We start from the raw sequence: 16,851 nt of genomic DNA, 5'->3' as shown, positions 1-16,851 counted from the left end.
TCACCTGTGCCACTTGTGCACTCTGAACTGGCTCATATTTTGTACAGTTGGTTTGATCACATCATTAGAAACAAGTGTGAACAATTTTGAATCGTTGTGTGTAAACGATGACAACTGTGCTTTAGTTGTGTTTAACTTTTGCAAATGCATCACAGTGTGATAAGTGTTTAAGTGAAGGAGAATGTGTTTAGAGTTTTGCAAAAAGAGTGCATGAGATTTACAAATAGAGCCAAACTGCCTGAACGTGTTTAAGGTTTAGCAGAAAGAGTGCTTTATTCGACAAATTGGTTTAAGCTAGTGAGAATTTGGTTCAGAGATTGGGATTTAGTGTTTTAGCAATTCGAAAAAACTGTAATTCATAAATCCCCTTTTGACCTTTCTTAATGTCTTTTTTTATTCTCTCTTCTCCTATCTTCTCTATTTATCCTAAATCTCCTTCTAGCAAAAAATTCTCTCAAAGTCCATATTAATTCAGTGCAATGCAAAGAAGAGGCTCACATAATCTCATTCACACACACACGGAGGTCTCTCACTCTCTTCTTGCAGCTCCTCCTTTCTCTCACTCACAAGATTTCTCTTTCAGCCCCTCCGTCCTCTGTCACAGACACACTTGGTTCATGCGCTCATTCTAGGAGAGAAACAAAAACTTTTCAATGTTTTTTTACTTTATATATGGTGACAATTTGGAAAATGCTCAAATAATCAGTTGAGCCGATTTCTTGTAATGTTCTTAGTTTTAAAATAATTGTTCTAGTTTCTCTCACACGCTCTCTCTCCATTCACACAACTCACACGGCAATACACACACATGCTTGCAGCAGCTCTGTCCCCCTTTCACTCTCTCTACCTTGCTCCACACACACGCATCACACAAGTCTCAAACCCAAGTCAAAGCCATTTATTTACCATGCCATAGAAGCCTCAAACAGACATAAAAACATTTACATTCACGCCCAGCTCATCACAGCACAGCCAGCGCAGTAAGTACCTCAGCCAAATGACTAATACAACACACTTAAATCCCAATACTAAAACATCACACACTCTCTCTTTCTTACACACACCCATACACACACAGCTGCTCTGTTCTCCTCCTCTCTGCACTTCTGCTTTTGCTTTCACTCTTTGCTGACACTCACAGAGACACTTTCACTCTCACACACACAGAGGTTCCTCGCTTACACACACACACACAGCTGCTCCTTCACTCCCACTCAGTGCTTCCACTCTCACTCCCTCCGTCACACACACACACACAGATCAGATGAGAGAGAAACACCAATCAACCTTGGTCCCTCTCTCACTCGCTCAAGGAACGAAAAGCCAGTCACTTTTTATTCTTTATCAATGACTGTGTTTCACAATTTGGATCACAGCGTCGGCAACATGGATGATGTCCAAACAGCCGACAAAGCCAGTTCTTTGGAATATTCTTTGTTCTTTCAACTCTTATAATTCTCTTTATACACTCTTTACTCTCCATTCAATGTATTTATTATTTGTATTTATTTATATTTTTACATTTATTTATTTTTACTTTTATTGTTCTCACAACTACTTATACTGATGTTTCATTCCAATTTAACCAAAAATATATACATAAAACATATATACCAAGCACATTTATTTGTAGGCACAACACAAAGCAGTCAGTAGGGTTAATATCTCAGCTAAACATTTAGTGCTTCAATGCATCAGCGCACAGACAAATCTCTCTCTCTCTCAACATTTAATGGACAAACAAAGACTAACTGTTTCACTTCTTATCTGCAGAAACCCGTCCAAGCAGCCCCCTTCCCGCGGGGGTACCACCAAGGCCCGCTTAACCAACCTACAAGCAGCTCCTCCTCGGCTCCCCCAAGCACCCCCGCATGGGAAGTGGCAACCACGGGCTTTTTATGCCTCTCTTCGGCAATGTGCATCTCTTATGCACTCAAATCTCTTATCAAAATCTCTAATCAATCTTCTGCATGCAGTTTCACTTCTTATCTACAGATACCCGTCCAAGCAGCCCCCTTCCCGCGAGGGTACCACCAAGGCCCACTTAGCCAACCTACAAGCAGCTCCTCAGCTCCCCCAAGCACCCCCGAATGGGAAGTGGCAGCCACAGGCTTTTTATGCCTCTCTTTGGCAATGTGCACCTCTTATGCACTCAAATCTCTTATCAATCTTCCGCATGCGCGACTTTTGAAATATGGAACTCCTTAATTACTACTTACTTTACATTTACTTTATATTTATTCAATTTAAACTCAATTTCTCAGATTCGATTTAGGTAAAGCCCTGTCTTAGATCACCATTACAGGCATGACCTTAGCAAACCACGCAAACAATCCTATATCTAATATAAGCAAAAAACTTGCTCACCTCTTTTAGGCGGCTTTTTAAATTTTTTTGCGTGCCAGCCAGGCCTTCACCTGCGACGGCTCTCGACGAAGCCGAGCTTCAGGCCAATCCTGTTTGTGACGCCAATGTGTTGTGGAACAAACAATGGTCTTCTCAAAGTCGTAAAATAAAACTCAAGAAACGGAGTTCCAGATGCCAAAATAAGACTTTATTGAACACAGCAACAAAGCTGAGTCTTTGTCAGTCCGGGCAGCTATACTTATACCTTGTTCTTATCAGTCTTTTTAACCAAAAATTGACAACTCGGCCTCTGATTGGTCTTGCCCCATTAGTTTTGCTACAATAAATTCATTCTCATTTTAGTTTACTTTCTAATCGTAGATTCCTTCTAGGTTAAACCATTTTCCATTTCAACCTTGACCTCTCTCCCTAGATGCAGGTGTCCTCATGGCCATTCATCATACTTGTTTGTGCCATCCTTGACATATTCTTGGAAGCCACCCAAAGTTCAATAGTTCACTCTAGTTCATTGGCGCTGCCCAATGGAAAGCACCATACTTGCCCAGTAGGGGGCACCTAAGACTCACAGCCTATATTAAGACGTCAAATAATCATTAAAACAGTCACCATATTGATTGTAATTATTACCATACATAATATTTTTGAGTAAAATTTCACAACAATACCCACATAAACACACAAAGATACAGGTCAAAAATACACTGAAATCTTTATTGCCATTTAACACAATATCAGTGCCTGAAACAGTTACATGGTGAACTCAGGGGCTTTTAATTCATTGTGAGGCTAAACATTGTTCTAATGTAAAAATACAGTGATTACTCAACTTTTAACCTCTGATCCTTGTGTAAATTAACAATTCTTTACATAATTGTATTTATTTATTTTGACATGATCTTTATTTTTATTCTAAACAACCCTACATATTCTACAAAAATGGTGACCACCAGGCAGGCATTGTTTTACACAGAGTGGTATCTCATGTAGAAATTTTTATTTAAATATATTATTTTTTAAATAACCACCTTGTCTGAGACTTTAGCTGTGTTCAATGAATAATCCAGTGATATAAATTCAGCCCTCGATGACTCAATGTTAGAATTACTTAATTGCAGCAGAGACTGTCAACTTTATTACTGCATCCCTGATTCTGTTAAAACAGTCATATACACTACAAACTTTACAGGTGAAAACGTGTCTGTGACATTAAAGTTGCATGACATACGTGTGTGTATGTGTGTGCATGGGTGTACTTGCATTAAAGCACAGTGAAAGTAAAGCACAAGATCATTTCTATTCGCTCAAGACTGTATCATGTTCCCTAAATTGACCACCAACAGTCATAATAAATACAGCCTCTAATTTTTACAGTGTTTAGACTGCAGGTACAGTACATAACCTCACATAATGTACCCTGCATTCCCTAAAAAAAGGGATCTGAATGCCCTGAAAAGTGCTATTATGAACAAACGTATTTCTCAGGAAGCAAAACGCACTACTGACACTGATGCTTGATTGGCAGCAAGCAAAAACTGAGGCCACGTAATGCATTTTTCTGTAGTGCTGCTACACAGAACAATTTCATAACAATAAAGTAGTGATTTCAAGACTGATAGTGACAAGACAAAGTCTCAACAAAGGAGGACATGTTAAAAAGTCAACAAATGTACAGCTATTCCCTTCTGAAGAGTGTTTAAAGCACCCCATGACAACAATGATACAAAAAAACAGGTGTGTTTGACTTCATAATGAAATCTTTTTTGAGGTGCAGTCCATACTTTAAATTCCCAGTGCCAAAAGAAGTCACTATGGAAATGAAAACTTGATATGGCTTTCGGAATGCCCCATTACAAATGGGAAAAGTTTAGCTGCGTGATACAATGAGGGTGATGCACAAAATGGCACCTTTAATGGTGAACGGCTTTTTGTGTTTCAGGGGGGGCTGGTTTTTCTCTTTGAATCCACAAAGCCTCTGGCAACCACTTTGTACAGGCCCAAGCTTCTGAGTTTTTCCACAAGATTGACGCTGAAAATGTTTCCCTGCCAGTCCTTTTCTCTTTTCTCCTGATCACTTCCAGCAGAGCCCCATTGTGTTTCCTCTGAGGATGCGGTGGCTCTGTGAATGAGAGGGGAGCTGGGATGAATTGCAGCTGAGATGCCGCGCTCTGACACAAGTTGTAGCAGACCGAGGGAGGAGGTCGGGTGGAGGTGTGATGTGGACCCAGAGACGCACTGGAGGCCTGATGACGTCCTCACGTGCTCACAGCTCCCACAAGCGGATGCACTGCGGGGCCGAAGGCTGGGGAAAGAAGAAGGAAAGTCAATGTCAGATGCTCCATGGAAAGTTTTAGTCAGCCATTTTTAGTCAGGATTTTCATTTTATATCCTATAACATTTTAATGATAATATAAAATTGTTCTGAATCTATTTACTTTACGTACACTTTACACATCAAAAATGATTTGCCAGATGCCTGAAAAATCCAAAGTCCTCTTCAGCTGGTATATCACTTAAATTAAATAAATGAATAATTTTAAAAAATATATTTTAGCTGAAGCATTAGTGAAAGTATAACAAGTGTACAAAAAGGCAAAGCCCAAACAATAATATAAATAATTTAAAAATAATTATTGTCCATTTATTTCATGTCACTGGTGTTGTCAATGTTATAAACTAGTATTTTGAAGGCATGTGTATATATATATATATATTTTTTTTTAAAGTTCTTTCAAGGTAAAAGTTCAGAGGCTGTTTAAATGTGCAAAGGTGATTTTCCCATGACGCTGAAAAAGTTATTAATATACCTTTAAATGTAAATTTTTTTCCCCACTTGGTTCATTTACATGTGTCACTGTTGTAAAATATTTATAAAAAAATATTTAAGGGTAAAATGAATAAAAATTTGTATAAATTTGTTTTTATGACAATTTGTCAGTGGTGTTACGATTCATGTTTCAATCATATAAAATAAAATAAAAAACACCAACTTTTATGGGAGAATTGAACTGAATTCATAACTTCAGCATTTTCTGAGAATGATCTTACTACATTAATTTCCCCCAGTAAAACATGACCTTAGCCGAAAAGCATTATGTAAAAAGAGATGTGCAATGAGACATAACAGCACTCATACCTAAACCTTTATCTGTAGGAGAGAAGACGGAATTAGTAACAAAATGTCCTGATGCTGCTATGCTACCATATTATGTTTGTTCATGAATGAAACCTAAGGTTAGAGAGAAAGAAAGTTAGTGGATGGATTTCGCAATTTCACAGATGATCCTAGTAAAGGGTTCAAAGAGACCATGCCTGACACGCCTTACTTTATGGAGGCCGGTTTTATAACTGTACAAAGAGCCGGTTCCAGCGCTTCCTGTTACAGATGGAAGGAGGGAAAATAAGCAAGAAAAAAATTAAATATTAAAATGATGTTTGGTTGTGAACAGACACAGATATTCCCCAAGTGCCTCATTTAAATCGTTTTGATATGTACGAATTAGGACTGTCAATTTAATGCTTTAACATTACACAAAACAACAACTGAACTGTGCAATGTAGTGAAAGAGCCGGTTCCATCGCTTCCTGTTACAGATGGAAGGAGGGAAAATAAGCAAGAAAAAAATGAAATATTAAAATGATGTTTGGTTGTGAACAGACACAGATATTCCCAAGTGCCTCATTTAAATCGTTTTGATATGTACGAATTAGGACTGTCAATTTAATGCTTTAACATTACACAAAACAACAACTGAACTGCGCAATGTAGTGAAGAATTAGAATTCCCATCGAAACCCATTAGAAACCCACCGTCTTGTGTTATTCGTATGCCCAATTAAAAAGAAAAATCAATAGAATTTTGATGCATGATTGACAGTCCTACAATAAGCACTGTGGGCATCAGCGTGATCATGTCTTACCTGGTGGAGAAGGAGGAGAGGAGGGAAGAAGGGTGGAGGATCTGACAGCTAGTGGTCGGGGGTGTGTTTGAGGTCTGAGGGATGTTAGGTCCAGATGAAGGGACTGCGTTTATGTGAGGAAACACAAACACACGCTAAACCTCAGCTATGCATGACAGTTACCTACAGCACTACACTGAAGTCACGGTGGAATAAAACCATGATAATAGCTAGGAAGCATGGGAAAGATTATAAAAATAGTACATCAAGAATCAAACGAACCAAAGAATTAAGAAGAAAATGTGTTGCTGTAGGTGAACAGGCTCTTACCCACAGTGCCGTTCAGGAGGTTGGGGAATTTGGACAGATCAGGCTCATCTTCCTCAAGGTCGTTGAGGCTGTAGACATGTTGAAAATCTACATCCAGCTCTCTGAAGTCTTTGGTGAGGACACCCGGCCGTGGGTGCAGGATGCCCCCGAGATTGGGCTTGGCCAGCTGCTGCCATTGGTGCAGAGTCACTGAGCCTGTGGCAAGATGAAGTATACTGGTCAGTAAAATTGTTTCTGATCTATTAATATTCATTTTAATATTTTCAGGGCGCCATAAGTCTCAGGGTGGTACGACTGTCCTGATATCAAAATGCTCTTTATAAGAATGAAATTTTTCAAAGAAAGCCTTATTACATAGTTTAGAAAAATCTTTTTTTATTAATATTTTAAGGTAAAATTTTCTTAAATGATGCAACTTGGGTTTACTTCATTATCCATACATCATGTTTTAGAAAAATCATGTTAAAATATAAGTGTCAAATATGATACATTAGGCTTTTGATGAACATTTATTTGTACATCTCTCATCTCATTATTGTATTGCATTGAATTATATGTTTTGCCCCCACAATAAAAACTACAGAGCTCTGATCAGAAAATTAAGCATGTAAATATCATCTTACTAAGACATGTTATTATTAAGAGATATAGAGTGACAGCTGATATTTATATTCATTTTGTGTAAGCAGTCTGCTATAATGTTATAAAGATCACATTTATTTACATTACAAGCATTCAGAATTTTTTTTTGTCTAAATGTTCAATATAATAATTTTTTTAATAGATTCTGACCCTTATTTCATAAATCTGGCTTTACAGGGATAATATCTGATACATTTTTCGTATACAAAATTCGGAAACATGACAGGAAAGTATGTGGTAACATGATAGGAAAAACCATAAACCAGGAAATTATATCATAGAGAGGGATCCCTGTGTGACTTTGTCAAAGTAAATAAATCTTTTAAAATATCCCATAATTTGATCTTTATATGACATGGCAATTTAGGTTGTAAAATTGTGTAATTTTTATATTTGTTCTTTTATCTTTATTGAATCATTTGTTCATCATTTTATTTTTACATTTGTATTTTGTGGTTTGGACAGCCATAATTTCAGAGTTGATCTAAATGTCCCTCTTTCATGACTTGTATTTTAGCTACATGTGTGCGTATCGACTGACCCTCCAGAGGCTTGACTATCTGCAGCCGTTCAGGCAGGTACGAGCGGGAGGAGCCTGTGCCTGAGGAATGCGTGGAGGTGCCGGAGTAGTTAGTTCCTGTGGATGCAACGCTGCCATTGGGCGTCAGGAAGCCGCTGGAGCCACCGCCACTGCCGCTGCTTCCACTCTGCAAGGCGAGCAGTTTCCTTTCTCTCTCCACCTCGAAGAACGGCCGCTCTGATGTGTGGCTCTTCTGGCGCTCTGAAAGAGACCGGAGCGCTTCCTCTAAATCCTGCCCACCTGGCGTACCTGGCTGGCCCAAACGCTTCGACTCCAGTAACCTATGCAGGAAATACGTCATTATTAATAGATTCATTCTTAATATAATAGTCAAAGTAATTTTTTTTTTTTAAATTGAAAATAAATAGACACTTACCCATGATCCTGTGTGTGCGTCGGAGGGGAGTGCTTATCCTCCATGTTGACACTAATATTGTCTGATTCATAATAACTGGTCCGTGGTGTACTGATCCGACTAGAGCGTAATGATGCAGGGCTCGAACCCGGAACCTGCGGAGAGTGAATCTGAGAACGTAGCCGAGCTACTTGATTGGCCACCTTCACGGTCTCAAACACCCGTAGCGGATGATTCCTGAAAACATTCAAGAGAATCATGCCATGTTACAGTCCATGGTCATATAGTACATTTACAGTACATTAATATTTATATGCATTATATACAAAACATGTTAACTAGGATTTGAATGAACTGCAAAAAAAGAAATCAGTCTTTTTTATTATGTTTACAGTAAAATATCTAAACGTTAAAGGGGTCATGAAACTGCCTTTTTTATGATTTTGTACTGTTCTCTGAGGTCCACTTCTATTTCAATATATTTTAAAATTTACATTTTATTCTTGTGTTGGCAAAGCTGAATTCCTTCAGAAATCATTCTAATATGCTGATTTGGTGCTCATGAAATATTTCTTATTTATTATCAATGTTGAAAACAGTTGTGCTGCTTAATATTTTTTGTAGAAATCCTAATACATCATTTTCAGGATTCTTTGATGAATAGAAAATTCAAAAGAACAGCATTTACTTGAAACAGAAAACTTTTGAAGCGTTTTAAATATATTTGCTGCTGTTATTTTTGATCAATTTAATGTGTCCTTGCGGAATGTTTCATTTCTTTAAAGAAAAATCTCACTGATCCCAAACTTTTGAACAGTACTGTATATTCCCCTGACAATCACATTTAATATTTTTGTTTAAATATTTTTAAAAATATATATTTTTTATATTTGTAAAAATATTTTTTGTTTTACAGGTATTTTAGATATTTTATTGTAAAGCAATTAAATATATTTTTTTGTAGTATATGAATAGCTGCTATATGTACTCAGGTGACTAACTTGTATTCAGTGGGCGCTGGGCTGTCTAGGCCTTTCCGGAAGGTTCCTTCAATCTCAGCAGCAAGTGAATCCATTGGGACGACCGCTGCCAGGGTGCTATAACGCTGCACGGTGCAGTTGGGCAGGCTCTTATTGCGCAGGTTTTTAATGTCCTCTCTGGCTTCATGGAGCATGTCTTCACATTCGGAGTACCTCTCCTGCAGTTCCTTCACCTGCCACCAGAGGGAGACAGAACATCATCAACTGGCACTCGAGGCACAAAAGTCATTTAGCGAAAACAATAAATCAGGAGTAGAATACTAGGAGGCATATTGTGATATTGTGAGGAATGTACCTCTGTTTTAATCTGCGACTGGCATTCCCGGGAAGCATTCAAATGTTGTGTTAACTCCTCGTTCTCAGCGGTGAGCTGAATTTGGAAGGAAATTCGATGTATTTGTTTATAAAAATGTATTCTCTAAATGGTGTAAAAGAAAAACAGAGCGAGAGTGTGTGTGTGTGTGTGTGTGTGTGTGTGTGTGTGTCTGACCCCTTTGCAGCGCTGCTCCAGGTCCACAATCTGTCCCAGGAGGGCACTAATCTCCTCTTGTTGTCTTAGCGAATCTTCCACCTTCCGGGCCAATTCCTCTGACAGAGACACGACCTGCTTATTCACTGTTGCTGTTGAGAGAAAGCAGAAGAAGACACTTTAGTCTGTCATCACGAAAACTTATTTGAGATACTAAAAGAAGAGCTGGGCATCATGGGTGATTTACTCACAGAGTTCATCCACACACACCATCATAAGTCGTTGCTCTTGTTCCTCGTAACTGTTGGTCTCAAACGTCAACTCATTAGCCTAAAAAACAGTGATGGGTGTGAAAACATGTACCTAGCTGTAGCACAACTTTTTGATATGTTTTGCGAATGCATTTAAGCACACCTCGGTGCGCAATTTAAAGTTTTCCTCTTCTAAACCCTTGAGTTTATGTTGCAGGAAGTCGTAATTGATGTAATTGCTGAGAGATGAGGACGAATCATTCTGTATAAGCCTGAAGGAGGACGAGATATTTATCAGTATGGCAGAATTAAGTTGTTGATCACTGTGTGTGTGTGAGAGAGACGTAAACTCACAGTGTTTCTGAGGCATGCTCTATCTCTTCAGTGCTGGCATAAAAGTGCAGGAGATCATCTCTCATGGAGAGCTCATGACGCAGCTGGGCAATCTGTAAGAACAGACCCAGAGTCAGCGTTTGCATTCACATAACACAAAACACTTGAGTGCATCAACATATATTATATCATTAAGAAGGACACTGTTTTTAAACTCTACTTATAAGTATAAAGCATATTAACAATTTAAATTCAAATGCTGCATTGAGCAACATAATAGTAATACAAAATGTTTAAAGGAATAGTTCACTCAAAAACTTTCAGTGAGTGAAAAACAATGGCATTCTCAAAAATTATGAAAGTTGATAATTAAATTTAAATTTAGTTGTACCATATTTAAGGCCATATAAAGTCTTCAATGGTCAAAGAAAGTCTTATGATTTCAGTAAAATGAAAATGTGAACGTAATGGTGGATCGACAAGAAGATAATGCATTATAAAAATCTAAACAATTAAGAAGACAGTAAAATATATTTTTATGTTAATTAATTAATATATCAATTGATTGATAACTGTTTAAATTAACATAATAATTCATACTTTTGACCATTTTCTTAAAAATGGTTTAAAGGCTGAAATATGATGTTTATCATTTTATAAAACTTTTTGTTTTTGTGAAAACCTGTATCTGAACTGTAAATCATGCTTTTTACAGTCATTTTCATTTTATTTGTGCAGGTCTTAAAAAAGGTCTTAAAGTATTACATTTCAGCTTAAATATCCTGCAAATACCCTGGTCTGGCAAAACCCATCAATTCATGTTTTTAGGTATATAATTGTCTGGACTTTGGCTGGTGGGTTCATTACTGGACCTTGAACAATTTTAGTTGAAGACCCCTGCCATATAACAACAGTGACTATGTATGTTAAGCTCCAAAAAGGATAAAAACACCATAAAAATATGATTAAAAAAGTGATTATCAGTAAATTAGATAGATAGAAGGATAGAAGGATAGATAGATAGATAGATAGATAGATAGATAGATAGATGTAAACAAGCGAAAGTATTTTAAAAGTAAAAGTAATCACCTCTTCCGTGGTGATTTCCAGCTGTTCGTCCAGTAGTTTGTTGCGTTCAGTCAAGGCTTTATTCTGCTTGAGAAGCGACTGGCCAATCCGGGCTGCCAATTCCAGATCCCGCTCTTTCTGCGGAGGAAGACAAGCATGTGCCGGACTTTTATGATGTAATCACTGAGGCATCGATGGAAGGACAGTGGTATCATTTATGCTATGTTTGAGACTGTGAAGCAAGACACGTTGTGTCTCTCACCTCCTCAAGCAGATGTGTAACTGCTTCAATGTCATGATACGTCTTTGTGATTTGACCAACTCTCTCTGAACACAGCACTGCAGAGGAAAAAAAGACATTGAGAGGAGGAACGTGAGACAGAGGCTGTTGAACGTTGGCTTATGGGCTCATGAAATAAAATCTAATAGAAATGATAGTAGATGTCAGAATAATGTCACTGTACATGCCAAAAAACACCTCTGATAAAACACATCTTGTAAAAGTGTGATCTGTGCAGAAGTGCATTATACAGCACTGTAGAGTCAATGTGACCCAACCACGAGACATCTATGCAGTCAAGAACAAGAGCCTCTTAGCCTGATCCTCATTAAGGCTTAATTCTCTAATTTTCATCCCTGCTCAAAATGATCAGGCATGCATTAAATTTAAATTTAGTTGTACCATATTTAAGGCCATATAAAGTCTTCAATGGTCAAAGAAAGTCTTATGATTTCAGTAAAATGAAAATGTGAACGTAATGGTGGATCGACAAGAAGATAATGCATTATAAAAATCTAAACAATTAAGAAGACAGTAAAATATATTTTTATGTTAATTAATTAATATATCAATTGATTGATAACTGTTTAAATTAACATAATAATTCATACTTTTGACCATTTTCTTAAAAATGGTTTAAAGGCCGAAATATGATGTTTATCATTTTATAAAACTTTTTGTTTTTGTGAAAACCTGTATCTGAACTGTAAATCATGCTTTTTACAGTCATTTTCATTTTATTTGTGCAGGTCTTAAAAAAGGTCTTAAAGTATTACATTTCAGCTTAAATATCCTGCAAATACCCTGGTCTGGCAAAACCCATCAATTCATGTTTTTAGGTATATAATTGTCTGGACTTTGGCTGGTGGGTTCATTACTGGACCTTGAACAATTTTAGTTGAAGACCCCTGCCATATAACAACAGTGACTATGTATGTTAAGCTCCAAAAAGGATAAAAACACCATAAAAATATGATTAAAAAAGTGATTATCAGTAAATTAGATAGATAGAAGGATAGAAGGATAGATAGATAGATAGATAGATAGATAGATAGATAGATGTAAACAAGCGAAAGTATTTTAAAAGTAAAAGTAATCACCTCTTCCGTGGTGATTTCCAGCTGTTCGTCCAGTAGTTTGTTGCGTTCAGTCAAGGCTTTATTCTGCTTGAGAAGCGACTGGCCAATCCGGGCTGCCAATTCCAGATCCCGCTCTTTCTGCGGAGGAAGACAAGCATGTGCCGGACTTTTATGATGTAATCACTGAGGCATCGATGGAAGGACAGTGGTATCATTTATGCTATGTTTGAGACTGTGAAGCAAGACACGTTGTGTCTCTCACCTCCTCAAGCAGATGTGTAACTGCTTCAATGTCATGATACGTCTTTGTGATTTGACCAACTCTCTCTGAACACAGCACTGCAGAGGAAAAAAAGACATTGAGAGGAGGAACGTGAGACAGAGGCTGTTGAACGTTGGCTTATGGGCTCATGAAATAAAATCTAATAGAAATGATAGTAGATGTCAGAATAATGTCACTATACATGCCAAAAAACACCTCTGATAAAACACATCTTGTAAAAGTGTGATCTGTGCAGAAGTGCATTATACAGCACTGTAGAGTCAATGTGACCCAACCACGACGAGACATCTATGCAGTCAAGAACAAGAGCCTCTTAGCCTGATCCTCATTAAGGCTTAATTCTCTCATTTTCATCCCTGCTCAAAATGATCAGGCATGCATTTACAAACGTCTTCTAGGCCAGTGATTCACAACCAGAGATGCTTTTCCAGCAAGTTGCAGAGGGCTCATTTTTCTTTTGTGAAAAACTAAAATATAAATAAACAAATAAAAATATATAAAACTAAATAAATGTAAAGATATAATTTATTTTAAATTTACTTTTAGTTTAAATTATTTACAACTTAATTAAATAGAAACATTAAATATAGAAATATTAAAATAGTAACAGAAATATTTCAATATTGCAATATTTTACACATATAATATCTTATTATTATCCTATTATTATTAAAATTATTTTTAGTAACTGTGTCTTGTTTAACAAATCTTTAGAGAGAGATTTTTATTATAAAAATCAAACAAGAATGGTCATCACAAATGTTTGCAATATATGAACAGCTTTTTCAAGGCAGGTTCCAGAGGGTGCATTTTTATTTGCATTTTATTTTAAGAAATATTAAAATATAATATTATAAACTATTAATAAATACATAAAGAGAACTTAAATATTAAAATAAAATGAAGATATTTAATATTAAAATCTCATGATTTTTTATCAGTTCTATTAAAAGGAAAGAAAAAAAAGTGTCCAAGATTTATAAATTTACTAAATGATATTGAGTGTTAAGGAACACAATGGAGGTTTTATTTTTTTAAGTTACCTATGCAAAGCACTACCCTCTACATAAGTGCATTATATTTTTCTGCTGTTTTCAGGACAGGTATTTTCACTTGGTTGGTTCTTGCCTTTCCCTGAGGCGTTTGACTTTGCTAAAATAAGAGCTTGGCAGTGTCTCCCAGCTCTGCAAATGACGGCTTAGCTCAGCAAAGACCACATGAATAAAGCTTTTAACCTTCTACACTAGAGACACTCAAATGCACTGCAAAAATCAGTGTCTCCCAGCTCTGCAAATGACGGCTTAGCTCAGCAAAGACCACATTAATAAAGCTTTAACCTTCTACACTAGAGACACTCAAATGCACTGCAAAAATGCCAATAGCAAGTCAAATAATAAAGACCTGTTCAAAATTCTTCTCCGAGGTTCCTCACAAAGCAGTTGCTCGTAATGCTAAACTGCAGCTGACAGTGTTGCATGCAGACAGCAGGGACAATTAAGCTCCACACAAATAATTAAATGCAACAGACCATATCATTGTCACAGTTTAGATAGCAAAACAAATCGGCCTATTAACATTTTGAAAATCTTTTGTTGTTGACTGTGCATCCAGTGAAACTCTGGAGTGTTTTGAAAACCATCAAGAACATTACAAAAAGGAAATATGAAATAAACAAAAATACAAACCAAACTTAATTAAATACAGTTCGACTGGAATGAGGACAATCATGGCAATTTGTTTTGGCTGCCGAGAACATGAAACCACTCAAATCCAAGACATTTAGAAACAGAAACTGACATTTTTGTTTACTTTCTTATACAATAAACAATTGTATTATTGATGTCCAACATCAAATCTGAATCCTGAAGCAAAACCAGGGTAGTAGTAAAAAGTACATAACGATTAGTGTCAGCATGTGTCCTTTCATTCATTCCTCCAAATGTCCTGGCCAGGGACAGAGCTGTTGTTAAATCTGCTCACCTGGCCTGAAAAGAGTTCAGTTCTGCTGTGATTTACATCACTGAGAGAATTAAAGACATTAAGGACAGTAAGACAGTAGTTTGTACTACGTGAAACTGGAATGAGCTTCTCTGACTGGACAGATTAAAGTGATTTAGCTCTTGTGGAAAGGCGGACAATTAACTCTATTCTAATTCAATGGACCAAGCAGGAAACCGTGAATTTTATTTATTTATTTTTTATTAAAACACAGACTAGAAACAAAAATGGTATATAAATTTCTGAAACAAATAAATTATGTTGACACAATATATATTTATAAATATATATATAATTTTTTTTTCATATATACAGATACATCTAAAAAAATTAGAATATCATGAAAAAGGTCAATATTTTTTGTCACTCATTTCAGAAAGTGAAACCCATATATTATATAGATTCATTACACATAGAGTGAAATATTTCAAGCCTTTATTTCTTGAAATTTTGATGATTATGGCTTACAGATAATGAAAACCCAAAATTCAGTGTCTCAGAAAATTAGAATATTGTGAAAAAGTTCAATATTGGAAAGTCATGGTGTCACACCCTAATCAACTAATTACCTCAAAGCACCTGCAAAGGTTTCCTGAGTCTTTAAATGGTCTCTCAGTCTGGGTCAGTTTTCATTATCTGTAAGCCATAATCATCAAATTTTAAGAAATAAAGGCTTGAAATATTTCACTCTGTGTAATGAATCTATATAATATATGGGTTTCACTTTCTGAAATGAGTGACAAAAAATATTGACCTTTTTCATGATATTCAAATTTTTTTTTTAGATGTACCTGTATAAATATAGATGTTGGTTAATCGCAATTTATCCATCCACACTCCATATTTTGGACTTCCATTTCAACAAGGTAAAAACTCCTCACACGGTCACTCCACAATACCATGTGATTCCATCACTATGACAAAAATAACAAATCATGCAAATACAAAGAGAATGTAACCACATGATGGCCGTGAAACAGCAATTACAACTTCAGAAAAGAGCTAATCAATTCTTCAGCAGATGATAATGTGGATTTATTGACATGCTGTGCATTTTCAATACCTTCTTCAGCAAATAAAGACCTCCACGATTCACGTCATTCTATCTCTCCTCCTGCCTCACAGCATGCAGCTCTTTCTTATAGTTCTCCTGTACAAATAACTCATCTTTCACACACACTGTTTGTCTCCTTATCTTTCTCTGTTACCTTGCACCAGCTCCCTGCACAGTCCCTCGGTGTCGGGTTCCTCTTCGTCCTCTGGTTCTTCATCATCTTCATCATGGCTGGTGCTGCTGTCTCTCTCGCTCTTGTCCATTCCTGAACTGCTCCACACCTCCATTTCTGCACTCATGCTCTGCTATGTCTGTCTCGAGTTTTTCTCTTTCTCCACAGTCTGTGCCAGGCTGATTTATGACACGATCCGTCTGTCTGCTGCCTGTCACCACTGCTGTCCTCTAGGCTTTCTGCTCACTAATGCACCTTTAAGCTCCCAGACTGCACATGCTAACATTGTTATTGAATCTTCTGAGCGTGTGTCACTGCAGCTCATGCCACCAGCAGCTCAGACTCACCTGGCTGCTCTGAGCCACAGGAGGAGATCAACTCTGAGAAGAGGAGAGGGGAAGATGGCTGAAGGAACTTTAGGGGGATAGATGATAGGCCAGGGGATTTGTGTGTATTACTCTAGTCAATTCGAGTTTTAGATCATGTTTATGTATGAATCAATTTTGCTGATTTACTTTGAAACAGCTTGTGTTATTGTGTGATGGAACACCCCCTGTTCAAACACAATATGGTACCTTCCAGATTAATGTCATAATACTGCTGCAGCACAACAGAGACACTCCCACAATTACAGGACCCCATCAGTGTTGCTAT

At 36.9% G+C, this 16,851-nt stretch overlaps 1 protein-coding gene across 5 annotated transcripts; it reads right to left on the bottom strand.

The window, feature by feature from the left end:
• Positions 1 to 3,913: 3,913 nt before the first annotated feature.
• LOC107718874 (trafficking kinesin-binding protein 1-like) lies at positions 3,914 to 16,534 on the bottom strand. 5 transcript variants are annotated; one of them, XM_016526113.1, is made up of 15 exons: positions 16,180 to 16,534; positions 12,953 to 13,029; positions 12,712 to 12,828; positions 10,285 to 10,376; positions 10,094 to 10,202; positions 9,931 to 10,009; positions 9,701 to 9,831; positions 9,506 to 9,580; positions 9,172 to 9,383; positions 8,192 to 8,407; positions 7,777 to 8,096; positions 6,594 to 6,788; positions 6,285 to 6,387; positions 5,691 to 5,736; positions 4,539 to 4,666 (listed from the first exon to the last, which is right to left on the bottom strand). In XM_016526113.1, the coding sequence occupies exons 1-15, from the start codon at positions 16,322 to 16,324 to the stop codon at positions 4,628 to 4,630; spliced, it is 1,956 nt and encodes a 651-aa protein (XP_016381599.1). In that variant the 5' UTR covers positions 16,325 to 16,534; the 3' UTR covers positions 4,539 to 4,627. The 5 variants fall into 5 exon arrangements, with proteins under 5 accessions (XP_016381598.1, XP_016381602.1, XP_016381599.1 ...); XM_016526115.1 differs by having other exon boundaries at positions 4,587 to 4,666; positions 5,691 to 5,740; XM_016526114.1 differs by lacking the exon at positions 4,539 to 4,666 and adding an exon at positions 5,079 to 5,593.
• Positions 16,535 to 16,851: the final 317 nt, after the last annotated feature.

The sequence above is a fragment of the Sinocyclocheilus rhinocerous genome, unplaced genomic scaffold, assembly GCF_001515625.1.
Source record: "Sinocyclocheilus rhinocerous isolate Xijiao unplaced genomic scaffold, SAMN03320098_v1.1 scaffold1595, whole genome shotgun sequence".
NCBI classification, from domain to species: Eukaryota; Metazoa; Chordata; class Actinopteri; order Cypriniformes; family Cyprinidae; genus Sinocyclocheilus; species Sinocyclocheilus rhinocerous.
Note: the sequence above shows the minus strand (reverse complement) of the source record. Positions and strands in the feature narration are given on the sequence as shown.

Coding starts and splice junctions, on each gene's coding strand:
- LOC107718874 (XM_016526112.1), bottom strand. CDS start 16,324: ATGAGTGCAGAAATGGAGGTGTGGAGCAGTTCAGGAATGGACAAGAGC. Junction 10,010..10,093: donor ACTTTAAATTGCGCACCGAG/GTGTGCTTAAAT, acceptor ACTGTTTTTTAG/GCTAATGAGTTGACGTTTGA. Junction 9,832..9,930: donor GGTGTGTGTGGATGAACTCT/GTGAGTAAATCA, acceptor TTCTCTCAACAG/CAACAGTGAATAAGCAGGTC.